The following is a 27271-nucleotide window of genomic DNA, read 5'->3' as shown; positions in this document are numbered from 1 at the left end:
TATTCTGACGTGGCTCTGGCAACGCCATGATCGGAATGTACGCTGAATACGCCTCGCTAGGTCGGCCTTACTGGCTCCTCCTTGATTAAGATACGATACCAGCCGTGATGTCAGCTTTCATCACTACGGCCGTGCAAACCACTAGGTGATTTCAGTAAGAGCCGGTAAAACGCGCCTTGGCAACAAGAAAATTAAGGATTATTAGGTAAAATAAACCTCGCAATGAAACGGTTGTCTAATCGACAGGGTGATGCGCATGGTAACTTTTATAATGCTGTAATGTTCAATAATTCCTTACCAGAGGAAATCGGGAGCTCCAACGCAGGTTGCATTACTTGCTGCTCTATGTCTTAGATTTGGTAGCTACCACGTCGTCGCACAGTGTCATTATTCACAACCCAAGAACGAACACATAACTCTACCATGAGCTTCTCTTTAAAATCAAGTATACCTTTTAAAACATATAGCGCAGTCTCTAAATGTTACTGCAACTCCATCAAAAGCCATCCCGGCCACGGCGGCCGCATTTCGATGGGGGCGAAATGCGAAAACACCCCTGTACTTAGATTTAGGTGCACGTTAAAGAACCCCAGCTGGTCAAAATTTTCGGAGTCCTCCATTACGGCGTGCCTCTTAATCAGAAACTGGTTGTGACACGTAAAACCCCATAATTAATTAATTAAATCAAAAGCCCGCTTCCGCAACTGATTTTTATTGTAAGTACAAATTTACGATTTCATTGCCATGAGCCATCCGGAAGCGTTCCAACTTCAGCTGTTCAGGTTTTAGGTTATTATGGGCTCTTTCTTTTAGGCCGGCGATGTCGAGAAAGATGACGTATTTTTATAGATGCGGATGTTATTAGAAACGGCAATGCCTAAAACAAACAGAATATTTGGCAGTAATAACCAGGTTTGTTAGAGAGGTCAGAAGTGTGAGGTAAATAACGAGTTCTGGAACCTAGATAATTTACGTGTAAGTGTACTACAAGGTGTTTTCTAATTTCGCAGTTTCTTGTTGTGGAAACAAGGGTAACATAGTTTCAAACAATGAACATGACTCATGAACGCAATCAATATCAGTATAGTACTGATGGTAGGATGCTGTTAAATACTAAAATAATTACCTGAAAGCAAACATTACAGTTTGTTCAAAAAGTAATGCCCCATTATTGGCAATATACTAAATATACTTAACAATTATCGCGCAAAGTCTACATGGGAATGAAAATAATTAACCTAGAAATCGCAATTTTGTTAGTGCCACATGTAACCTATAGTCAATTTTTGCAGAAAAGAGAGGAGTCGAACATGAAATGCCTGATGTATTTCTTGTGGAAGTGTGCCTCGTGGTTAGCATTAACTATACGAGAGCGTTTACCACAACAGAGGACCTTCTCCATTACCTGCTTGCCATGATGAATGGGGTGAGTTTCCTTGGCGGCACATGTGAAACCGGTGCGTGCTAGTGCAATATTTAGAGATACAAAATACAGCCGAACATAACTAGTTGTAAGTGAATGGGCACAGAATCCTTAGAAACGCGCAACCAAGAGCACAAAGGTTGCCTGTACAGAGTTGCATGTACAGCAAACAGAGTCTCAAGAAATAGCAATATAAGAAGTGTGTAGAAATAAACCTACATGAAAGAGAAAAGAAGAATGTTAGCGAAACTCTTATGCAGAATCACGTTAATCACGTGTACTGCTTTCCTCGAAGGAACGATTTATGTTATCTGACAGACTTATGGATAGCTGGTTTACCCGTGCCTCTTGTTAATAACCACCTGCACATCTTCGATGGAGTAATGCACTGCAATTCATTAACACAGGAATCACCGTACACGCACAATCATAAGTGCATCACAAAAACGTACGAAAGAAGCCACTGTGTCAGCAACCCATACGGAGCTCTAAAGGTGCACGAAATGGCCTTTTTTTGGAGGAAGTATACGGGGCAACCAAATATGACTATCAACGCAGCCCCCCCCCCCACACACACATATATATATATATATATATATATAGTAAAGCGCAACTGTTAGCCTCTAGTTGGTTGGGATGTACGAGGCGTGTCTCGTATGTTCCAGTTACGTTCCAACACTATCATGTCCGCAGGTTGTGTGTAGGTCGTACTTCACAGATGTTCTTACGCCTGTTACTCGTAGATGCAATTCGTGGAAAAAGTCGCACTTTCGCCCGAAAGGCGAAGCATCGATTGCGATAGCAAATTAGACAGCTATCCGAAATGAGGACAGTAGTTTTCATGGCCGTTTAAACTAGGAAGCATTCGCTTACTAAGTGAGTTCACAAGCGTAGTGCCAGCGCGCACCAACAAACACGAACACGTCACACTAGTCGAACGCGGACACTCGGTGTCGAAAAGCGGGTGTGAGCAAGCGCGACAGCAGCAGCGACCGAAGGGACCTTCGTGCTGTCTATGGCTTCTACGCAAATGCGGCGAGAACGCAACGCGCACAAAGGTATGAGTCGCCTGCGGATCCCTTTCCAGGTACGGTGCGCTCGACGGCGCGCGGCCGTGCAAAAGTACGCGCTTGTTGGCGGAGCCGAAGCCGTGCTCCCCCCTCCCTTCCGCGCTGATTTGGCGCTGCACGCGGAGCCGCCATGGACACTTCCGCTTGCGCCCCGTCGCGAATTGCTGCAGGAGCCCTGCAGGAGGATTGCTGCAGTTGCTGCAAGAGCCGAACACAGCCCTTGTTCCCTCCACTTCTATCCACCCCACGTTATGAAAGACTGCGCGTTTCCTCACTGCTTTCTTTCTTCGCGCACGCCACATTGAGCCACGATCGTCGGCTACCCTCACGTGCTTTCATTCGGACATGCGTGCACAGGTGTCATCGCCCTAGGTCTTTATACGAAACATCACAGCGACGACGACACCGATGGTAAAAGTGCGGCTGGAGGGTCCATATAAGTTCTCTCGCAGTTATAACGAACTTGCGCTAGGCGAAGGACCTACAAGATATGGTTGTGTGCTGTACTAACGGTACCACCACCTAGATGCCACTGGAACTCAGACATATCTCGAACGGCAGCTAGAAAAGCGCTTTATCGTTTAGTTTCTGCATGCCTGATTTATGTTTTCTCGTATATTCGAATTCCGATACTATCATGTTAGCAGGTTTTGTGTAGGTCGTACATTACGCATTTTCTTGCGCAAATACCTTTTAAACATTGACTTAGTTCAACAAGGCAATTGCGTTTGTCGGACGGCTTAGAAGAAAGGGGATGTGCGCTGCAGTTCCGCACACGTGGGTGCACGCGTGACGTTCGTCGCATTTCGTAGTCGCACTTGTCCAGCATGCGGATCAGCTTCGCTCTACATCCACTTTACAGGACGGAATGGAGGCGGATTTTTAATATCTACTGGCAATTCTTGGACATCTGAAATGTTTCTCTCCTCTTGTTAAATATGGTGTAAATATACCGTCCCTAGAACAGTTTTGATTCAGTTTCAAGGCGGCGCTCACCCTTGCATTGGTAATGCGTTTGGCTGCTGTTTGCGCAGCTTACTAAGAAAAAATAACACGCAGCCCAATCTATCTTCCTGCACGGAAGGCAGGGCTCGAATACCTTGTATTTATTCTTCACCTCCAAAGTTATATTTGATCCTGTTGATCAATTTGCTCTGCTCACAATAAATCAACATGAACTGTTTTTTTTTCACACTAATTATTTAAGTCAAGCACTGTACATGAAAGAATGTCGCCAGAGAATGCATAGTAGAACGCGGTGCGCAAAGTTTATCTTCGGGATGTTCGTCCGAATTCATCACTTCAGCTGTATTTAAGTACCATTTTAGTAACTATTACACTATAACTACAAGGCACCCTCAACGTGCCTGTATGAAGACGTTTGTTACTTTAACTGCACAAAGTACGAACGATGGTACACGAATAAAAGTATTCGTGGTTAGCAAATACCAGATCGAACTAAAGCAAATCATGACATAACTAGGACACCGAAAGGAGTAGTTAAGGAGCGTTACAATCCGCAGGTGGCGCATTCTAATAAAATTACAAGCAGGTAAATGCTTCGTGCAAACGCCGCTAAGGTGCGGCTGAGAAACGTCTTCAAGAAACAAAGGTTAAAATGATTAGGCAACTGGCAATCATTTATCAATAGTTTGCTTGCTGTGCACCAACTCAACACGCCTTCAGGCAATCTTTTTTATTCTGGGTAATTCTACTCACTGATAAATTTTTTTTGTCGTAGCCAGTTAGCCATATCTGTTTTCAAACACTCCCGAAAACGTTGTTAGTGTAATATCAACGTTTATAATCTCTGACGCAATTTAAAATAAAAGTATACATATCTATCTACGTAAACCACTGGAAAGCCTGCATGCTAAACAAAGTTCAATGTCTGAGGTCATCACAGCTATCCGATCTAAATAAGTAAGCTCATGACGTGATCGTCACATTTTCATTAGCCACTTCGCGATGTCTAAATGTATGAGAGCTTATGGCTGCGAATAAATATTACGTAGGAACCTTCAAAAATTGGCACATTTTAAAGCGACCTTGAGCTGGCGTCTCAGTTCTCACGCATTCAGTATTTCAAATTATGTATGAACGCTAATTATAGTTGACTTATCGATCTTGGTCTTGTTCCAGATGGCGTTGCGATATAGCGATTTTGAATGTCCCAAAATAAAGTTTCAACTCAACAAAGTTTTCAAGGTTGCGGTAAGCAATTTTTTTGTACATTACAAATACATCACCCCACCGTTTCTCTGTTGCGCAGTCGTCTATATGAGCCATTTAAACGCCTTTCAATTTGGTGGTGGCGTAGAGGTAGAACACCCGCCTCGCGTGCAGGAGGTCCGTGGTTCGAATCCCGGTACCGCGCAATTTTCCACCGGATTAAAAAAATCGGCGTGTTGATAAAATTGCATAAACACGCCTGGAGTGTGGCCTGATCGCAGTGACCAGAACCGGTAACGCACTCCCTCACCAGAGCAGGATTGGCCACCCTGGTGCAGTACTTGGCCACAACCTCCTATATGAACACAACAATCAAACCCCGGCTCTCGGTCCCCCGCAGATGCGAAGCAACTGACCCCAGCGGCGGTCAGACCTGCGACGCAGCAGAGGGTGCTAAGAATCCCTGGCTCCGGACAGGCCGCCATTGGGATATGAACCTGGAAACGTTTAACGCTAGAACGTTATCTAGTGAGGCGAGTCTAGCAGTGCTATTGGAGGAATTAGAGGGCAGTAAATGGGACATAATAGGGCTCAGCGAAGTTAGGAGGCCAAAAGAAGCACATACAGTGCTAAAAAGCGGGCACGTCCTGTGCTACCGGGGCTTAGCGGAGAGACGAGAACTACGAGTTGGATTACTGATTAATAAGAATATAGGTTGTAACACACAGGAATTCTATAGCATTAACGAGGGCGTGGCAGGTCTTGTTGTGAAACTTAATAAGAGGTACAAAATGAAGGTTGTACAGGTCTACGCCTCTACATCCAGTCATGATGACCAGGAAGTTGAAAGCTTCTATGAAGACGTGGAATCGGCGGTGGGTAAAGTAAAAAAAAACGTACACTATACTGATGCGCGACTTCAATGCCAAGGTAGGCAAGAAGCAGGCTGGAGACAAGGCGGTGGGGGAATATGGCATAGGCACTAGGAATAGCAGGGGAGAGTTATTAGTAGTGTTTGTGGAACAGAATATGTGGATAGTAAATACCTTCTTCCGCAAGCGGGATAGCCGAAAGTGGACGTGGAGGAGCCCGAACGGAGAGTCTAGAAATGAAATAGACTTCATACTCTGCGCTAACCCTGTCATCATACAAGATGTGGACGTGCTCAGCAGGATGTGCTGCAGTGACCATAGGATGGTAAGAACTAGAATTAGCCTAGACCTGAGGAGGGAACGGAAGAAACTGGTACATAAGAAGCCGACAAATGAGTTAGCGGTAAGGGGGTAAATATAGGAATTCTAGATTAAGCTACAGAACAGGTATTCGGCTTTAACTCAGGATGAGGACCTTAGTGTTGAAGCAATGAACGACAATCTTGTGGGCATCATTAAGGAGTGCGCAATAGAAGTCGGTAGTGACTCCATTATACAGGATACCAGTAAGCTATCGCAGGAGAGGAAAGATCTGATGAAGAAACGCCAATGTATGAAAGCCTATAACCCTACATCTAGAATACAACTGGCAGAACTTTGGAAGTTAATCAACAAGCGTAAGACAGCTGACATAAGGAAGTATTATATGGATAGAATTGAGCATGCTCTCAGCAACGGAGGATGCCTAAAAGCAGTGAAGAAGAAACTAGGAATGGCCAGAATCAGATGTATGCGTTAAGAGACAAAGCCGGCAATATGATTACTAATATGGATGAGATAGTTCAAGTGGCTGAGGAGTTCTCTAGAGTTTTATACAGTACCAGTGGCACCCACGACGATAATGGAAGAGACAATAGTCTAGAGAAATTCGAAATCCCCCAGGTAACGCCGGAAGAAGTAAAGAAAGCCTTGGGAGCTATGCAAAGGGGGAAGGCAGCTGGGGAGGATCAGGTAACAGCAGATTTGTTGAAGGATGGTGGGCAGATTTCTCTAGAGAAACTGGCCACCCTGTATACGCAATGCCTCATGACTTCGAGCGTACCGGAATCTTGGAAAAACGCTAGCATAATCCTAATCCATATGAAAGGGGACGCCAAAGACTTGAAAAATTATCGATCGACCAGCTTACTGTCCGTTCCCTACAAAGTACTTACTAAGGTAATTGCAAATAGAATCAGGAACAGCTTAGACTTCCGTCAACCAAAGGACCAGGCAGGATTCCGTAAAGGCTATATTCACACTATCAATCAGGTGATAGAAAAATGTGCGGAATATAGCCAACCTTTATATATAGCTTTCATTGATTACGAGAAAGCGTTTGATTCAGTCGAAACTTCAGCAGTCATGTAGGCATTGCGGAATCAGGGTGTAGATGAGCCGTATGTAAAAATACTGAAAGATATCTAGAGTGGCTCGACAGCCACCGTATTCCTCCATAAAGAAAGCAACAAAATCCCAATAAAGAAAGGCGTCAGACAGGTAGTTACGATCTCTCCATTGCTATTCACAGCGTGTTTACAGGAGGTATTCAGAGACCTGGATTGGGAAGAATTCGGGATAAGAGTTAATGGAGATTACCTTAGTAACTTGCGATTCCGTGATGATATTGCCTTGCTTAGTAACTCAGGGGACCAAGTGCAATGCATGCTCACTGACCTGCAGAGGCAAAGCCGAAGGGGGGGTCTAAACATTAATCTGCAGAAAACTAAAGCAATGTTTAACAGTTTTGGAAGAGAACAGTAATTTACAATAGGTAGTGAGGCACTGGAAGTGGTAAGGGGATACATCTACTTAGGGCAGGTAGTGACCACGGATCCGGATCATGAGACTGAAATAACCAGAAGAATAAGAATGGGCTGGGGTGCATTTGGCCGACATTCTGAGTTCATGAAGAGCAGTATGCCATTATCCCTCAATAGAAAAGTTTATGACAGCTGTGTCTTACCAGTGCTCACTACGGGGCAGAAGCCTGGAAGCTCACGTAAAGGGTTCTACTTAAATGGAGGACGACAGAACGAACTATGGGAAGAAGAATGATAGGTGTAACGTTAAGGGGTAAGAAAAGAGCAGATTGGGTGAGGGAACAAACACGAGTTAACATCTTAATTGAAATCAAGAAAAAGAAAGGGGGCATGGGCAGGACACGTAATGAGGAGGGAAGATAACCGATGGTCATTAAGAGTTACGTAATGGATTCTAAGGGAAGGGAAGCGTAGCAAAGGGCGGCAGGAAGTTGGGTGGGCGGATTAGATTAAGAAGTATGCAGAGACAACAATGGCCACAATTAGTACAAGACCGGGGTAAATGGAGAAGTATGGGAGAGGCCTTTGCCCTGCAGTGGGGGTAACCAGGCTGATGATGATGATGAATTCTACCCATTTCTACGGACGTGTTCGGATGAAATGACACTAATCTTGAGTGTAAGTACAAAAGCGAGCACCTGAAAATTAGAAGATAAAATTAGAGTTATATTTTATTCTACAAGTATTAGCATAAAGCAATAGGAGACCATGACTAATAGAATAAACATGATTTACAGTAGGAAAGCATGGAGAAGACGGGGAATGCGGGAGATGGAAATTGACCTAGTTCACATTTTAGGCTCCTGCATTTACCTTGTTCACGTTTTGCTAATAGGGAAACATGGTATTTCCTAGGTAGGAGCCCCGGTAACCACGAGGACACATACATTTATAGAAAGTTTTCTTGTCAAAACATTTGGCCGAGCCTGATAATTGTCTCGTTCAACCATTGTTGATCACTTGAGCTCTCGGTTCTAAAAATTCCTGCCTAAATTTATTTGGCCCCGCAGAGGTGTCTGCGTCAGCAGGCGTTTGGCGTGTTGCGACACCACGTACCCGAGCACACGAGTGTTGGGCCCTCCCGCATGTAGCCGTGCGCGGCTTAGCTGTGTCTGGGGAAAGGGGGATCCTGGAGGTTGAGCCGAGGCAGGTTGTTTGGGCGTTTAAGGCCCCCCGGCGGAGGCAGCACACCTCTTTGGCATCTACTTCACATAGAAGTCACCTCCGGACTGACCCACCTGGGGGAAATCGGCAATCGCCTTTTCCTGTCCCCCTCTTCAATCTTTTTCTTTCCTTCGACTATTTCATCTTTCCTGTCTCCTATTTACTTCAGTTCATTTCTACGTTTCCGGGCGGCTAGGGTTAACCATGTGGGCGTGGCCTTCCTTGGTCATGGTTATATGGTTATTGCAGTTATGTATGGCTAGTGGATTTTAAAACACTCCCGTGTTGGGCTCTATGGTGGGTGGCCAGCTTAGCTGCCGAACGTATATGTAATTTCGTGGATAGTACCCCGTCTTCAGCAAAACCTGATCGGAGGCCGAAAAGGCACCGGACCGAGGTAATGAATTTCAATAAACCTAGCGATAGCTTCACAAAATTTTTTGTCATCACATCTGAAGCTGAACAAAAAATTCAAGACATGTCCCCCATCCTCATCGCCAAAGCACTTAACGAGTGTATTGGTGAGAACTACAACGCCAAGAAAATGAATCCTGGAGACCTCTTGCTCGAAGTTATGACGGCTGAGCATAGCAGGCAGATTAAGAAACTTGAGAAGATTGGCGAGAACAGTGTGTCTGTCTCGCCACATCGGACACTGAACTATGCGAAGGGTGTGATTTCAGACACAGAGCTTCTTAAGTGCACAGACGAGGAAATCGAAGCAGCCTTGAGAGGTCAGGGTGTTCTAGCTGCAAGAAGAATAAAATTTCGAAGAAATGGCAGTGACATTCCGACCAAGCACATTGCGCTGACCTTCAACTCCATAACGCTTTCAAGTGCCGTGAAGGCCGCTTAGCTGTACCTTAGAGTAAGACCTTATCTGCCGAATCCCCGCCGGTGCTTTCGGTGTGAGCAATATGGGCACGGATCCCAATCGTGTCGTGGAAGAGCAACATGTGCTACATGCAGTCAACCAGACGATGGTGATGAAACATGCAGAAACGAACTGTGCTGCGCAAACTGCGCGGGTCATCACGCGGTATTTTCCAGATCTTGGGCTCAGTTGAAAAAAGAAAAAGAAGTGATTCTATTGAAGGTACGGGAGAACATATTATACATTCAAGCCAAAAAGAGAATCGCATTTGCCGATAGAGGTACTTACGCATAGGCTGTGCACAGAGGGCATGCGCCGCCGATGGTGTCAGTAGGAACACAGGTGGAGCTGCTGGACAAGGTGTCAGCTCTCCGGCTCTCCTCACCCAGTGAAAGAACAGACGCTCGTCGCAAGGCTCTCCCAAGAGGCCCAGAGGCTTCTGCTGAGGCAGACGGCAGCCAGCACGCGGTAGAGGCCACGAAGGTCTCAACGCCGGTGCTGAAGGACCGCTTTCTTTCCAAGAAGACGGCAACTTCACCAAGCATCATGAACGATGAACGCCCAAAGGGCGATGATATGATGGAAGTATGTCCGCCGGACACGAATAAAGCAAAAGAGCCTACATCTGGTAGGCAGAACAAAAAGTCGGGTATTCCCCCTGGAAAACTTAAAGGTGGTAGACTTCTGGTCATTCCCCTGCCAAGGAGACGTGACCTCAAAAGCATTTTAGCAAGCTTTTTGCTAATATACATATATCATCTTTGTGACTTACGTAAAATTTCTTCGCGAAGTACCTGATAATCCACGTAATCAAATATGGCTAATATTGTGCAATGGAACTGCCGTGGTTTAAGAACTAATTTGATGACATTTACTATCTTTTCGAGGATGCTGAGGCTTCTGTTATGTGTTTGCAAGAAACTCATCGGAAAGGTTGCCATAAACAACCTCTGCGTCGATATAGCATCTATCGCAAAGATAGGGAACAGGCATCAGTCGCATCAGAAGGAGTCGCTATAGTGGTTGCTCAAGGAGTCCCAGTACGCGAAGGGAAGCTTAACACCATCTTAGAAGCTGTTGCTGTAAAGGTTCAGATAGAAAAAAACAATAACAGTATGCTCCCTGTACTTACCACCAGGTAAGAATATCACAAGCAAAGAATTAGAAAATCTCGTAAAAGAACTTCCACAACCTTTCCTTTTATTGGGTGATTTTAATGCTCATAATAACATCTGGGGCCGTAGCCACACTGACGCAAGGGGGAAAATAGTTAAATTTTTAGACAACTGCAATGTGCACCTTTTTAATGATGGAAACCAACGTATTTTATTGCTAAATCACAATCTACTTCAAGCATTGACCTCTCCTGTGGCAAGCCATCACTTGCTGGGTTTTTTACGTGAAACGTGAGGGAAAACCCACGTGGCAGCGACCACTACCCTATAATACTCAAGCCGATCGACGCGTCTCAAACCATGCCAGCACGAAGACAGAGATGGAAGCTGGGTAAAGCAGACTGGTCTCTTTTTTTAGAAAGCTCCGAAATAAGGATTGATGATGTCATCGTACTAAATATTGACGACTTTTGTGATGCGATAACGAAACAAATTTTAGATGCAGCTGAGAACACCATACCAACTTCACAAGGGAAGCTTCCACGTAGACTAAAACCGTGGTGGAATGATGCGTGTGATAAAGCTCGTAGGAAACAAAACTGTGCATGGTCTCGACTAAACAGGTACCCAACATTGGAAAATTTATTTTTTCGAAGGGAAAGACGGAGAGCAAAAAGAACATCATGGGTGAAATGTGTGAGCTCGATAAACAGTCACACAACAAGTAAATTAGTCTGGGAGAAAGTGAGAAAAATTGACGATATTCATACAGAATACACGCTCCCTATATTTGACAAGGAAACGGATCTTAAAGGGCAAGAAAATATAGTTGGCGAGCACTTAGCTGGAATTTTGAGTGACGCTCACTACTCTCCAGAGTTTCTTAAGATAAAGGCCACTGCAGAAAAGAAAGATCATCGGATATCACTGTACAGTACTGAGCCATATAACTGCCCTTTTACAAAAACTGCACTCTTAGATGCGATATATTTAGGGAAGAGCCATTCAGCAGGTACGGACAACATACACTACGAAATGCTGCGACACCTACACATGAACACGCACGACACAATCCTTCACCTCTTCAACAGGTTGTGGGCGGAAGGCTATTTTCCAAAATCATGGAAGAAGGCGATAGTTCTACCACTTCCAAAACCTGGAAAGGAACGCTCTGACCCTAACAGTTATCGTCCCATTGCCTTAACCAGTTGTTTAGGAAAAACATTCGAAAGAATGGTTAATAAATGGATTGTACACCTTTTGGAAAGTAACGGGTCACTGCATCAGTACCAGTGTGTCTTTAGAGCCAATCGCAGCACAATCGACCAATTAGTCCGGTTAGAAACAAATATCCGTGAATCTTTCGTCCAAAGGCAACATTGCATCTCCGTTTTCTTTGACTTATCAAAAGCGTATGATACGACCTGGAGACATGGAATTTTAGTGGACTTGCACAGACACGGAATTAAAGGGCACATGCTTGGTATAATCAGAAGCTATCTGGAGGACCAAACTTTTCAGGTTATCTTTGGCCCAACTCTCTCCAACTGTTTTTTGCAGAAGAATGGAGTACCGCAAGGCGGAGTATTGAGCGTTACACTATTTTTAGTGAAGCTCAATTCGATAAACCCGCCATGGTTGCTCAGTGGCTATGGTGTTGGGCTGCTGAACACGAGGTCGCAGGATCGAATCCCGGCCACGGCGGTCGAATTTCGATGGGGGCGAAATGCGAAAACACCGTGTGCTTAGATTTAGGTGCACGTTAAAGAACCCCAGGTGGACGAAATTTCCGGAGTCCTCCACTACGTCGTGCCTTATAATCAGAAAGTGGTTTTGGCACTTAAAACGCCATAATTCCATAATGTATTCATTATATGTCGATGACATTCAACTTTGTTTCTCTTCTTGTAACATAGCTACTTGCGAACGCCAACTCCAGATGGGTGTAAACTCTGTAGTGCGATGGGCAAGCGAAAATGGTTTTCAATTTTGCGCAGAAAAAACAATATGCGTACCTTTCAGTCAATACGGAAGGCTCACGCCATACCCAACATTACATATTAAAGGACAGCAAATCCCAGTAAAGAATGAATACAAATTTCTTGGTATAATCTTTGACAAGAAACTGAACTTCAAAGCGCAGATCGCTTATGCAAAACTGAAATCTCTCAAATCTATAAATTTAATAAAATTCCTATCCCATCGATCATGAGATTCAGACAGAATATGTTTCCTTCGCATATACAATGCAGTTGTCCGGTCACAATTAGACTACGGATGTATTGTGTACGGCTCAGCTCGAAAGTCGGCATTAGAGGCTCTTGATCCGGTGCATCACCTTGGACTACGTCTGTGTTGCGGTGCGTTTGGTACGTCTCCCATACAAAGCTTGTATGCTGAAAACAACCAGTTGTCTTTGGAACACAGAAGACTATTTATTGGAAACATGTACATAATGAGAGTACTGTCCTGTTCAACGCATCCTTGTAGACTACTATTTAAAAGACCGTACTTTCAAATGCATTTTAGCAACAAGCTGGCCATCATTCCTTCCTTTTTTATCAGGTACCAAAAGCTGAATGCGGACCTATGTTACGACGTAAGAAATAAATTCATGCATGATGAACATTCTTTTGCTCCTTGGGAGATGAAACATGCGCAATGCGACTTTAGCTTAACAAAAACAGAAAACAATTTTCACCAAGAGAAACGTTACTAAGTGAATATTTAGAAATAGAATCATAATATAATTTTTGCATGAAATATTTTACAGATATATCAAAAAGCAATGGGAATGTAGGCGCTGCAGTGACATCAAATCAATTTGAAAAACAAACGAGGCTTCCAAGTCAGGCTACTGTCTTTACTGCAGAACTTCATGCCATTTCGTTAGCTCTTGAAGACATCCTGAAAAGAGCAAATAATCAATCTGTTATATTTAGCGACTCCTTGAGCTCTCTTCAAGCTCTCGCATCTAGGTTACCATCTAGAAATAATCTACTGAAGAAAATGAAAAATCAATACACAACATATCACAAGAGAGCGTTGAATGTCACTTTCTGCTGGATTCCTAGTCATGTAGGAATTCCTGGTAATGAAAGAGCAGATTTTATGGCAGCCCTTACGAAAGATTTGCAGCTACATGATGTTGGCCTACCTCGGAAAGATTATAAAGCCACTTTAAAAATAGCAGTTGAGAAACACTGGCAGAAAGTATGGGATCAAGAAAAACTTAACAAGCTTCATTGCATAAAACCTATTTTACGAGAATGGCAGAGTTGTCGCCACAAAGATTTTACAAGGTTATTTTATGTCGCTTAAGAATTGGTCACACAAGGCTAACACATAGTTAGTTAATTAAGAACAAATCACAACCAACATGCCAACAGTACGGTGAAAATTTAAACGTGCTACACATTTTAATAACATGTCATGGCTTAGAAAAATGGAGGGAAGGATATTTTAAGATTTTTTACGAAAAAAGAATCCCTATCCATCCTATGTTCTTATTGAGCGATGAACCACTGGTCCCATATGAAGATACCTTTAAGTTTTTAAAAGCCACAGGAATCCTACAAGAACTGTAGCACATTTAATGTTTTATATTTTTACTTGGCCATTTACACCATTTTACAGCATTCAAACAAATAGGCTAATACGAAAGACACGTGCTTGGCGCATTAGAGTCTGTATGGCTGCTGTGCCACAAAAATCGCAAATCATCATAAAATTTATTTGGCCTCCAAATAGCTAGCGGTATTGCAAAGAGACAAGCGTGTGTAGTTTAGCGAGTTTCCCTCTAGATACACCATGTCGTAGATTTATCTTGTGGTCAACGTTTGCTTTGGACTGATAGCAGTGTTTAACGGAATGTCGACGTTGTTTATCGGATTTCTCTTTTCCACGATGACTTCGTGGCGACCAAAGACAACGGGATGATCACCATCTTTTTGGCTATGAAGGGACAGAAGAGGGTCTGTTTGTACCATGCGCAATGATTAGGTCCTGTTACACTAATCCGCACTGCCCATGGCGCACTCAATGGCGAGCTGGTAATCCATACGCAGAAGCTATTCAGTTTATGTGCTATGCTGTGAGTGGAAATTGGGTAGGCTAACGCTGCCCTTTGCCTCTTCACGGCAAGTCGTCCTCTTCCACAGCTGACTCTGTTGTTTAAAAATATATCATGACCAGCAATGACTCAAGCGTCCTCGTCATCCACAGTTGGCTTCGTTGCCGCTCATCATTCCAGAATAGAATTTCACTTATGTTGTCTAACGGGGAAGCCGCGTTGATGGGGGTATGACCCATTCATTATCTTACGTGACGGACACATTAAATAACAGAGACAGACAGACAGACAAAGAACTTTAATAACAAGGTCCTGAGAAGCTTTGCCCTAGGGCAGAGCTGCGGGCCGCTCCCACGTGGGGACGGGTAGGCCGAGCCTTACCACCGCATCGTGGGCTCTCTGGACCACCCAAGTTTGAGGTGCATACTCTGAGCTCCGGATGGCAGAGCTCCATTCTTGTTCTTTGATGCCATTGGGTCCCTGTAACGAGGGGCATCGCCAGAGCATGTGTGCCAAATTGCTAACAGCCCCACAGTCGGGGCAAGTAGAGCTGAAAGCCTCTGGAGTGATTGTGTGAAAAAGGGCCAGGTTTGGATAGCACTGTGTCTGAAGCATGCGTAAAGTGGACGCCAGAGGTCTAGCCAGTTTGCAGTGAGGGGGAGGATAAGTCCTCCTACCCAGGTGATAGTGCGTAGTAATTTCGCTGAAAGTAGTGAGAGTGTCCCGAAACTCGAGAACACCGGAGTCTGAGCTCAATCTTGCTCCCGCGCGGTGGGTTAGTGCGCGCGCTTGGGAGTGGGCAATGTCATTAAGATTGGGAAACGAGTCAAGCTGGGGGTCGAGGTGAGCCGGAAACCACCTGATGGTGTGCGGAGAGATTATCTTGTTCTTGAGAATCTTGTGAGCCTCCTCGGCGATGGATCCTGAAGCGAAAGCCCTGACCGCCGACCTCGAATCAGTGAAGATTTGTGATCTGCTGTTGCCTAGGAGTGCTATAGCAACTGCGACCTGCTCTGCTCTGGTTGGTGTTGAGCACTTCAGGGAAGCCGCATTCACTATCTGTCCGTTGTGATCAACGAGGGCAATGGCGAAGTTAGACGACTGTCCATATTGGGCTGCGTCGACAAAACATGCCGAGTAGGGATCGTCTTTGGTACGCTTGAGGAGGGCGAGGGCTCATGCCCTGCGTCTGCCTACGTTGTGTTGAGGATGAACATTACGGGGAAACGGTGCAACTCGTATGTTGTTCCTTTGATTTTCTGAAATTTCATATTTCCGCTCTTTCATGAGGATAGGGTTGATCCCAAGAACTGCCAGGATCTTCTTTCCAGCTGGGGTAGAGGATAGACGGGCCAGTTGGGCTGACTCCTGGGCCTCGATTATCTCGTCCAATGTGTTGTGCACTCCTAGTTGCATAAGGAGGTCCGTGCTCGCCCGTAACGGAATGCCTAGTACTTTTTTGATACTTTTTCTGATGAGCGTGTTTAATCGTTTTTTCTCGGAGTTATACCAGTTGTGCATGGCTGCCACATAAACTATATGACTCATGAGGAAGGCGTGAAACAATCGGAGGAGGTTGTCTTCCTTTAAGCCTCCACGCCTATTCGAGACTCTGTTGATGAGTCTCATCATGCTCTCAGTCTTGGCTGTGAGCTTGTTGAGCGTAGTATTATTACTGCCATTAGATTCGATGAACATGCCAAGGACCCGAATGGTGTTACTCTGGGGATGGTACAGCCGCTTTTAGTGTGGAGTTTGATGTTTATTTCAGACAACGGTTTCCAGCCTCTAGGTTTGGGACCTCTCCTGACTGGCCTGTAGAGGAGGAGCTCAGACTTGCTCGGGGAGCATCTAAGCCCCGTATTTTCTAGGTACATCTCTGTTTGATCTACAGCCTCCTGTAAGCCTAGCTCAACAGTTCCTTCGCTTCCTCCGGTGCACCAGATTGTGATGTCATCCGCGTAGAGCGTATGATTGATCCCTTCTATGTTGGAGAGCCTTTCCGATAATTTCTTCATGGCGATGTTAAAAAGCAGTGGTGAGACTACCGCTCCTTGTGGTGTGCCTCTGGGGCCCAAACTGAAATTGTCGGACTTGAGGTCACCGATTTTGAGCGTAGCCTTGCGATCCCGGAGGAACGAGCTTATGTATCTGTGGAAGGCGTCTCCCAAATTGAGCTCTGAGATGGAGTTCAGCATGTGAGCATGGGATACATTGTCAAAGGCTTTCTCCAGGTCTAAGCCTAGTATGCCTCTTATATCTCTTGTGGTGTTGTTAATGATTTGACATTTGATGAGTTTCATGACGTCTTGCGTTGACAGGGCCGGACGGAAGCCGATCATGTTGTACGGAAACAGTCCTTGTTTCTCGATGTGCTTAGAAATTCAATTGTGTATGACATGTTCCGCTACTTTCCCCACGCAGGACGTGAGGGAAATGGGTCTGAGGTTTGAGAGACTCGGGGGCCTTCCAGGCTTTGGAATGAGCATGACCGAGGCCATTTTCCAGGACTCCGGGACAACCCCTCGTTCCCATATTCCATTAATCTCCTCTGTCAACCATTCTATAGAGCAGTCGTCCAGGTTTCTGAGGGCACGGTTGGGGATGCCATGAGGACCAGGGGCAGACCTGCCATTTAGATTCTGGAGAGCTTCCCTTACTTCGCATGCCTTGAAGGAGTTATCTAGCTCGGGGCAAGATGAGCCTTTGTACGGGGGATAGTCTTCGTCACTCGAGTTGCCCAGTGGCAGATACTTGTGAGCTAGTCTGTCGAGTACGGTCTGCAATGTCTCTGATTGCGATGCCTGGTGCAGAACCTTCGCTATCACTTGTCTTTGGTTTGACTTGGTATTGGTATCATCGAGCAGATGCTTGAGTAGGTTTCATTTAGCTCCAACTCTCATCTGGCCATCTACGGAATTGCAGACCTCATCCCACTGTTGTCTGCTCAAGGTTTGGCAGTGATCTTCTATAGTTTTGTGGAGCTCCGCGATCTTTTTTCGGAGCTTTGGGTTGAGTTTCTGCCCTGTCCATCGTTTCAACAGTGACGATTTAGCTTCTAGAAGATGAGCGAGGCGGCTATCCATCCTGTCCACCTCCAGTAGAGTCTGGATTTTCTTTGTCGCCGCACTGATATCCTCCTTTAACTGTTCAGCCCACTGCTCCAGGCTAAGTGCTGAGTCATGCGTTTGTGCTCGCTGTTCCCGAATCTTGCGAAAGTAATCCCAATCTGTAATAATGAACTCTTTGAAGTCCCCGCTTCTCACGTTGACGGAGGTGGCCAGGATATTGTGATCACTTCTAAGGTCAACTTGGAGGTCGGACCAAGATGCCGATTCCACATTCCGTATGAAAAAGAGATCGGGTGTGGTATCCCTGGAGCAGGAGTTGCCGATCCTGATCGGAAAAGCCAGATCTGTTATAAGTGTGAAGTTATAGACTGTAGTTTGCCATAGGTCAACGCCCTTGCGGTTAGCTTGTTGGTACCCCCATGCTTGATGCGGAGCGTTGAAGTCTCCGGCCACCAGGAGTGGAAATGTCTTGGCCTTGCTTGTAGCCCTGTGGATAATTGCCGCGAATCTTTGCCTGAGGTCTTTGGGTGTACTGTATATGTTAAGTATAAATATACTTGTCTTGAATGGTCCGCTGGGAATGATTTCAACAAGCGAGTGTTCAACCTTATTGGATTCAAGAGTCAGATCGTGGGCTATGAACGCACATTTGTTCGTGACTAATGTGCTGATTCCCCTCTTCCCATCAACATATTGGGTATGCGATTTATAGCCTGGTAGGGTGACCTTATCCGTGAAAGTTTCTTGTAATAAGAATACATGTGGCTTTTCCGAGTGGGTCCGAATGAACTGTTGGAGGACGTTCCTTTTACGATGGAATCCCCTACAGTTCCACTGCCAGATGTTAATTACCCTGTGATGTGCCGCCATGGTGGGACGTAGTAGATAGCTTGTATTATAAAATGCTGCGGAGCGCAGCCGATGCCGACCTTTCAGTGTCGGTGTTATTCACTTTTTCCAACGGTGTAACTGAAGCCATTGTAGAAACGTGGCGTTCCAGATTATCGCATCTGATTCCTAGTGCTCTGCCCGCCTCCGCAAGTTTGTCAATAACAATTTGAACTTATTCGAGGGATTCATCAATTTTATCTATCGTTTTTTTTCAATTTCGAACACTGGCGCTCTTGTCTGAGGCATGAACTGCCAGCGCCCTCTTTTTGGGTAGACCATTGGCAGTCGGTTCCGCTACGGGGATCTCCATGGGCGTTTCTACTGCAGGGGCCTGACTAGGTTGAACTGCCTCTCGCTTGCTGCCTTTTTTAGTTCTGCAATTTCTGCTTTGAGCTGCTCCATTGCGTATTTTAACGAAGCGTTTTCTCTTTCTAATTGTGCAATCCTGTCGTGCTCTGGCGATTGACCCCCCGTTACCTTTTTCGGTGATTCCTTGACCCGGTCAGCCCATGTGGTACCACGATGAGCAGGCTCCTGGATCTGAACTGCAGGCGCCCTGGAACGAGAGTGGCCTCTGGAGCGGGAGCGGGTCCCGGGGGCCTTGCGGCCTCTGGAAGACGAGCGTTCCGTCGAGCGACCCCTAGAAGGGGCACGGTACTGGTGGCCGCTATCCTCGCCCCCGGGGTCTCGGGATCGGCTCCTGGATCTGTGCGAGCTGCTGAGGGCCGGCTTGAGAGGCATTGGCGACCCAGTTGGTTGTTTGGATTGGTAGCGGTTGCGTCGTTCTCTTCACCGTTGTCTAACTACAAACGGAATTTGGAACCTTTGCTTGCAGGTTCTGTCAGCCGTGGGATGAGGGCCTCCGCATAGGGTGCACTTCGGTGTACATTCGTGCTTATCGTCCGGGTTGCTCGCACCACAGCCACGGCAGATGGCATTTTCAGGGGCTGCGCAAACGTCAGCTCTATGACCAAGCTTTCCACATGCATAGCAAACGTCAGTTTGTCTGCGATAGACTGAGCATTTGATCAAACTGGGACCGCATTTTACGTCGTCCGGGACTTTGAGTCCATCAAATAGGATGACTACCGTGCTTGTGTTCTTGATTCGTCTCACCTCGAGGGCGCTTGGATTCTTGGGTTGAATAATGAGGCGTTTGAGCTCCTCTCGATCGATGGTGGGATCAATGTCACGAATAACTCCCTTGCATAAGTTTTCGGGGGCTGCGATATATGTACTAACTTCGTAGCTTGCTTGTCCAATGAGTATAGCTTTCACATCGGCGTAGGCCATGGCGTTGCGTTTTGATGGCGTGCTTGCCACCAATATGTTTTGAACCATGTTCGGACATATAATATCCTCCGCCGTATCCGCTTCCGTAAGTCTAGCAGTGGTAGTGAGGGCTTGGGCAACTCTGAAGTGGCCCATCTTCTTGAGGTCCAGTCCTCCACGGGGACGGATTATAATTCGAACATGTTCTTTCGGCAGGCAAGGCAATCTCGAAGCAGTCATTAGCCGTGTCTTGACACTCGCCATAGCCTGGCTTTTATTCCCGCCACGTCGAATGTCGGTGACTCGGCCGCCCTGCCCGAGCGGGTCCTGGATGATGGGTTTTCGCTTGTGTAATGCCGTGGTCCACCCAGCGCTTTCATTGACTTCGTCGGGAGAGATATCCTCACCCTCAACGGTGATTTGCATAGCTGCAGACATCGTGGCTTGAGCGTGCGGAACCGCGCTGAGCCCGCCGAGCCTCTGCCAGGCAGAGGTCGCACAGAAAAATCCTCGAGCGATTGGGAAAATGTCCACCCACCGTTGAAAACTTGGTATCGGCAAAATCCCTGCAACTTTAGCCGTCGATTGGTACCGACATCTTCAAGATTGAAGCAAGTTCTCGACCTTAATCATGTAGACAAGCAGGAGAAGCAGATATTGACGCACTCTCCCGTTTCTTCTTCTTCCAGTCCAAATAACAGAGGGACACGCGAATGTGTGTGCGTACCTATGACGCCTTGATGACCACACATTAGGAGAATAAATATGTTTGTAGCTTTATTAAATATACTGGGTCACCTCTGTATCATTTGCTAAACAGCTTCGCTAGTCATCCACCTTCACAGAGCGGAATTGGTTGGTAACAACTTTATTTAGAGTCCTGCAGAGCTTTCACCAATGGGGCCTTAGGGCTCCCACGTGGGGACGTCGAGGTGTTGCCTCGCCGCCGTGTCGCGGGCCTGCTAGACGGCCCAGAGTTGGGAATAGCACTGCATTTTTTTTCTTAAGGACAGTCCTGATATATTTTGCTGTAGTAGCAAAATTTCTTACACAAATTGCTGTTTATATGTTGTTGTGCCCTTCTAGAAATTATTTCAAATGGTGTTTTGTAGTTTGAAGAAGACAAGTCCACTTGTCGACACGTTGGCTGCAGCTTTCAGCTTGTTCTCCTTTTGCCCATCGTCTTGAATTTCCATCCACCGCCTTCCCCCTGTTTTCCTTTTGTAGTTTAGAAATTTAAACCAAACCGTATAATTACGTATGTAAGTTGCTCAATCCGTAAGTACATGCACTAATAGTATCATTGTTGTGTCCACATCGCGAACGTGCGGCCGTGCTTTCATTTCAAGAGACAGCCGACACTTGCTTTCTTTTATATATTTCTGCCTTACTTACCTCGCAGACTCGTAGCTGCTTGCGAGAGAAACCAATCGCTTCTCCCATTCGGTCTCTGGAAGTGACCTAGCGACGACGCTCCGAAGTGTCTGGTGGTGCTTCCCGGGCCTGGCGGACGACAACGTGGACAGAAACTGCCGTTCAAAATACGTCGGCAGTCAGACTAGGCCCACCAGCCCTAGACACAGATCCACTTTTTGCGGGCTTAAAAATTGAACATATTGTGTGGTGTTCATCTCAATTTTTGACATTCTGAGTGTAATTAACATTTGTTTTAAATGTTCAACGGCGATCCAACCCCTGTAATGATGGATAGCAGAAGCTTTGGAGCGTCAAGTGCATTCTGCGAGGCCAGCATAATCATTATCCGCGTCATCAGTATACTTATCATTCACTTTGAGAAAAAAAAAACGATCGTCCGGACATTTACAACGCACCCTTGCATCTGCTCACTTTATCCTATAGCTGCAATTTCTATTTCATCATATCACGAAAATCTCGGCTGTCTTCTACGGCAGGTTATGGTATGTGTATAAGGTAAGAACATCGGAAAACCTAAGTGACACTTCCTTTCGTCTCACTTTCCTTTTGCCCAACATGGTTGATTGCTCTCGTGAACCACGCTCGTACTCTCGCTCTAGGCGCTTGGAATACTAAATTCTTATTGAGTTGCCAGTTTCTGCCGCTCCTTCTATTATCTCTTTCAGAGACACGATAGCCAACGTCCACCAGCGAGACAGGTAATAAGGGGTGCTGTGCACGCCGTTTACAGGGCGGCTGACCCATGGCCGTTGTTCATTGAGTGACAGATGGCCGTGTCACTGGCATCGTGTGCAGCACCTTTTTATTCTCACATCTACACCGTCGCCGCTAACACACCTTCGCACGTTGCCGCACCCACCCGCCTTACGTCCGCACCCTTTTAGAAGAACCCCACCTATATATACGGTGACGAGGAAAACACTTGTAGCCTTGAAGAAAAGTCAAATTCTCGAAACGTAGGCTGCCGCTTTCAGCTGGTTCTCGTTTTGCTGATCGTCTTGAACTTTTATCTACCGCTTTCCACCTGCTTTCCCTGCCCAGGTGACAACGCTCGTGGGCTACAGTGACAACATAGCCAGAAAAAGGTTATCATAGGCTGCATTCAGCGGCTGCAGCTTGGCTCCAGAAGTACGCGAGCAGAAAGTCGTATGTGGGTGGGCGAGCCCCACAAAAAAGCGGAAATTTTGTCCATGTACGGGCAAAAGTTCTTCAGGCCTAATTATCAATAACCGCATGGAACGCTCCACAGAACCTTTCTTGCATCAGGGCTGACAGTACAAGCACGCACAGAATATCAGCTTATTGACCGCTCCGTCCACGGTATTAGTGAATCATAACACTCAAGCAAGCCGCAATGAGAGCAGGAGTGAAGAGCACGTATTTATGCATTTGACAGTGCCTACAGTGCTTCCATATGGCCGCCGGTAACTGACCGAGCTCTGGCCATCCCTTCGTTACTGAACAATGAACTCTACCATTGTAATGTTAGTTACCATGTGTACACAATCCTTCATTACTCTATTGTTTTTCATTCGCTATTATTCCTTTAGATTTATAATGTATATTTATATATTTTCGTCCGTACTTCATTGTTTTTTTTTATTTGTATGTCACGAGAAACTAACCTTTCTGTTCCAGCAGTTCATGATGCTTGTTTCACTTTTGATGTTCACGTGCCAAACCTACAATCTGATTGGGAGACACGTGATACTGGAGTGCTTCGGAATGGTTTTAATCGCCGGCTGTTCTTCAACGTGCGCCACAATCTAAATATACGAGCGTTTTTGCATTTAGCCCGCATTTAAATGCGGCCACCACTGCCTGAATCAGCAGTGCTACGCCAAAGCCACTAATATACCATGGTTTCCCGCAAATTTTTTGCCATATTTAGCCTAATATCTTGCCACTAATTCTCTTCTCGAAGCAGCAAGTGGCAGAACATTCATGTTTAATTGTTGAGGCACCCAGCCCTCGTAATTTCAAGACTGGCTCTAGGAGGAAACGCTTAAGCACCAACAAATGACTCTGGGTTGATGTGTGCTTCCCATTCCACTTCTAGTGGGGCCCACTGGGTGCTTCTGCCAGATTTTGTGGTCTCACCTACCCCCTCCCCTTTTCTGGATGGTGGTAGCTTCGCCCTTTTCTGCGCTTGTTCCTGGTTCACTCGCGGAACAACGGTACCTTTGAAGAGGTTCGCGTTTAAAAGAACCTCAGTGCTCTTCAACTCTGAGAAGAAGGATAACCACTGAAGCTGTGTATGTGGGCCCCTTAATAGCGAACTGCACCTCCGCTGCGGGTCGGCCTGCCATTGCACTATCTACGGGATCGGCCCATGCATGGGGAGTTCTTAACGACTGCTTCACGTCCGCCGCGATTCGGTGCGGCATTGCACTATCTTCGGGATCAGCTCATGTATGGGGAGTGTTTAACGCCTGCTTCACCTTCGCTGCGGTTCGGTACGGCATTGCACTATCTTCGGTATCGGCCCACGTAGGAGGAGTGTTTAACGCCTGCTTCCCTTCCACAGCGAGTCGGGTCGGCATTGCACTATCTTCCGGATCATCCCACGTAGGAGCAGTGCTCAACGCCTGCTTCACCTCTGCCGTGGGTCAGCCAGGCATTGCACTATCTTCTGGATCGGCCCACGTATGAGGAGTGCTTAACACTTGCGTCACCTCCGCCACGGGCCGGCCCGGCATTTTGCTATCTTCGGGATCGGCCCACGTATGGGGACAGCGACACGAAAATTTCCTTGGACGGTAGAGGTATACAGCTTCGTTGTCATATGGCTTCTCGTGACTAATGCTTCACCTGATGTGTCTTCTGTGTGAATGCTATTGCGCACTGTGAAACTGCGTTTCCTATGCCTAATGTTAACACTCATATAACGCAGGTGGTTAGGTGTTCGTAGGTTATTTGGTATCATTTGCGAAATGTTGCAGCCATGCTATGCCGCCTTCATTGTGTAAATGCATGGTACTCTAAGGTTTTAGAATTATGTGTTTCATGAAGATATCTACTACTGGCATTAGGTTACTATATTTTAGGCATGTTTGGAGTGAGTTTCTTGTTTCACTTTTTAGAATATGGCAACGAAGTACATTTTAGCACTTGCCTGCCGAAGGTGCCCTAGTGCGTGTGTACTGTATGTCTCTGATGAGGTTACGCAGGTATATATTTTTCGGTTTGTCACCACGCTATCGTTGTCAATTCTGTATAAAAGTTCATATTTTGCAACTAGTTCCGCAAGGTGCAGCAACCCTTACCATTAGGGTATAAATAGCTGTCTTGCGCCTAGGACTATAAAACATTCTTGATGGAGGCTGGTGCCCAACTGAAGCGTTGAAATATAGTGCCCCAAGGGCACTCTACAGAAAAGTGCGATACAAGTGAAGTAGTAGTTGTAAAAATGTGCGCAGACAATGCCTACGTTTAAATTATTACGATGCGAAGCTTTCGTGAAGCAGTCAACTAACTTCCATACACCTAAATGCACAAAGTAAACTTGTTCTATTTTCATGCTATGCAACGTGCCATTTTTATTTGTTTATGCAGAGCCTAAAGGGCAACATTTCTTTTGACAATTGATTATATCATACACGCTGAGCAACATAGTGAGGGGGCAGAGAGTAGTTAATTGCCGCAAAATGACGACTGTGTTGGAACCTGCTTCCAATACAACTAACCTGAGCAATCTCGTTGTCATTCAAGGACGAAATACTTTTTGGAAAGGAGGTTTGCTACACATACACCGACATATACGACAACCGCACTGTCTGCGGCTTTGATGCTGAATTGACACTTAACAGGACCACGGATTATGTGAATACATGTGCTACTGAAATTTGCGACATTGTTTATCACTTGACAAGGTATGTGCGCCTTCGAGTAGCCTCTTGCTGTCTTTTTGTCAATTTCAGAAGGTTTCCTTTCTTAGGTATTTATTCTGTGCTGCTTTAGTAGGTTTTATAAGTAAATATGTTGGCTTTCAAACTGTTACAGTGATCCTCTACGCATGACGAACTTTTGAAATCCTAAGATGTCTACAACAGTACACTTTCGCTAGAGCTTCCTACACTTTTATTTTATAGAGCGAATCAGGGGTAAACAAACATCCGTGAGCTCAGGTCTAGTTCAGTGAAGTAACTTGATATTTAAACAGGGCAACAATTATAATATCAAATTGGCAGCCTAACTTTGTAGTGTCTGTGACTTGTAGAAGCCCCCTTCTCTCACCCCGCCCGTCCCCGTAGCCTTGTACACTCGAGTAGTTTTTCCTTTCGGGGAGCTGGATAATGCTGTTTTGTTTGCTTAAGGGGCAGACAGTCTCCTCATTTAAAGCCAGCCGCCATCGACAACCACTCCATGGTACGTCACCCTTCTAATCTGTTGAAACTAATCCGTCCAGGATGACAAAGGCGCTTTTGACGAAAATAGGTCCCCCTATCGAAACGTTGGTCAGCATCTCTGAGGCACGTTATCTCTGCTTAAAAGATCTACAATACCGTAGTCGCATTAGTAATATTTCGAACTATTGCTTTTAAAAAATAAAACATCTCAGAGTGCAAGTTTTGACTTTTATATTGTAGATGCCAGCGCTGTGAATGAAACCTTCATAGTAGCTCTACCGTTTGGCACTCTTCAAGATTTTGGCCACTAGCTCTAGGCAGCTGTGGCTTGGTGCCACCAGATGCGCTGAGGATGGCACACATTTGGGGCGAAAAATGAGTAAAGGAAGCCGGAACAAAGCAACAATATTCAAAAAGTAGAACGGCAGCATTGTTTTGAAGTTGGAAAGCTGTGCTTGGCTAGCGTGTGGGTTCTGTGTTTCCTTGCGCATACTTTAAACTTGTTAGAGTAAGTAAGTAGTGAATATTACGTGAAAAAATATTTGCTTCCACTAAAAATTAGGATGGCTGATTCCAATGCCAAACTTGAATCCAACCTTCTGTGCAGTTCATAGAAGTCTCTCTCCATTTGAATTTTTTTCCCTTCTTAGTTATATCTAGATCACTACAAAGTTAATAAGTTTCGCCCATATTTACTGAAATAAACTAAACCACGGAAGTTGCGATTGTCATGCCTTTAAGATACGTGTATGGGTGAAGTGATTTCCTGTACCTGTTAACTGTTTCGCCGTGATTGTTTGGCTCTTCAGTGGAAACTGCGCATTAAAAAAATTGCTCACTGTTTCCGAGCATCAGCTGAAATTACCTGTCGCTTTTCATCCCAATTAGCGCAATAGATATCTAGAGATTGTATTGTGCTGCAATATATATCGGAAATATATCGTCTTTTCCAGTGAAGACCTTACGTATTACATTAACGGCACTTTTACGGCTGAGATTGATGGTGAGCACGAATAATTTTCTATTCTATTTTTATTACTACCACCTTTAAAATTAGTTCTAACTCGTACTTCTCCCTTCTCCTAATACAGACCTCCACATTGCATCCATCTGAGAAGTACATTGCCATGAGAAAGCCTATATTACGGTGACGGCCGTAAACTTGCTGCCTGCGCTTGACGATGTCTTGTTAAGAGCCTTCGTTAGCCTTTTCACAGAACTTCTTATACTTCCTCTGATTTCTCAAAATTTCCGACATCCTTCCTAATGCAGCTTGCACTAAGCAGGTTGGTACCGCGACAGTGTGACAGAAAGCTATGCAAAAATATCTGCAGCACATTGTAGGAATTCCTACATTCGCCTAATAAATTATTATAGAGAAGCGCACGCTTGATGTACGGAAAAATAATATTATCTGGCGGAGACGATGGAGGTACGCAAGAAAATGGATACCTAAAAATGTACCATTCTTCTTAGGAATGCATCAGAAGGAAGCCTCCAGTTAGAAGAAAGGGAATGGTTACCGCTTAGGTTTCAAAAAACACGTACCCGGGAGGTACATATTCGTTTGCTGATGGATTATACAGAATACGAAGCAAAAATATTCTTGTATGCAGGTACCGATGTG

General features: G+C 45.5%; 1 protein-coding gene across 7 annotated transcripts in view; it reads left to right on the top strand.

Annotated features, from left to right (window-relative positions):
* Nucleotides 1-27271, top strand: part of LOC142563119 (venom metalloproteinase BumaMPs1-like) — a 116487-nt gene that overhangs the window by 23885 nt on the left and 65331 nt on the right. For all 7 annotated transcript variants that reach the window (XM_075673660.1, XM_075673657.1, XM_075673654.1 and 4 more), the window contains 4 exons: nt 1293-1426; nt 4636-4707; nt 25007-25167; nt 26598-26647. In XM_075673660.1, coding sequence (XP_075529775.1) covers nt 1293-1426; nt 4636-4707; nt 25007-25167; nt 26598-26647 — 417 coding nt within the window. The remainder of the gene's footprint in view (nt 1-1292; nt 1427-4635; nt 4708-25006; nt 25168-26597; nt 26648-27271) is intronic.

The sequence above is a fragment of the Dermacentor variabilis genome, chromosome 11 (assembly GCF_050947875.1).
Source record: "Dermacentor variabilis isolate Ectoservices chromosome 11, ASM5094787v1, whole genome shotgun sequence".
NCBI lineage: Eukaryota > Metazoa > Arthropoda > Arachnida > Ixodida > Ixodidae > Dermacentor > Dermacentor variabilis.
The sequence above is the reverse complement of the archived record's forward strand: the minus strand, read 5'-3'. Positions and strand labels throughout refer to the sequence as shown.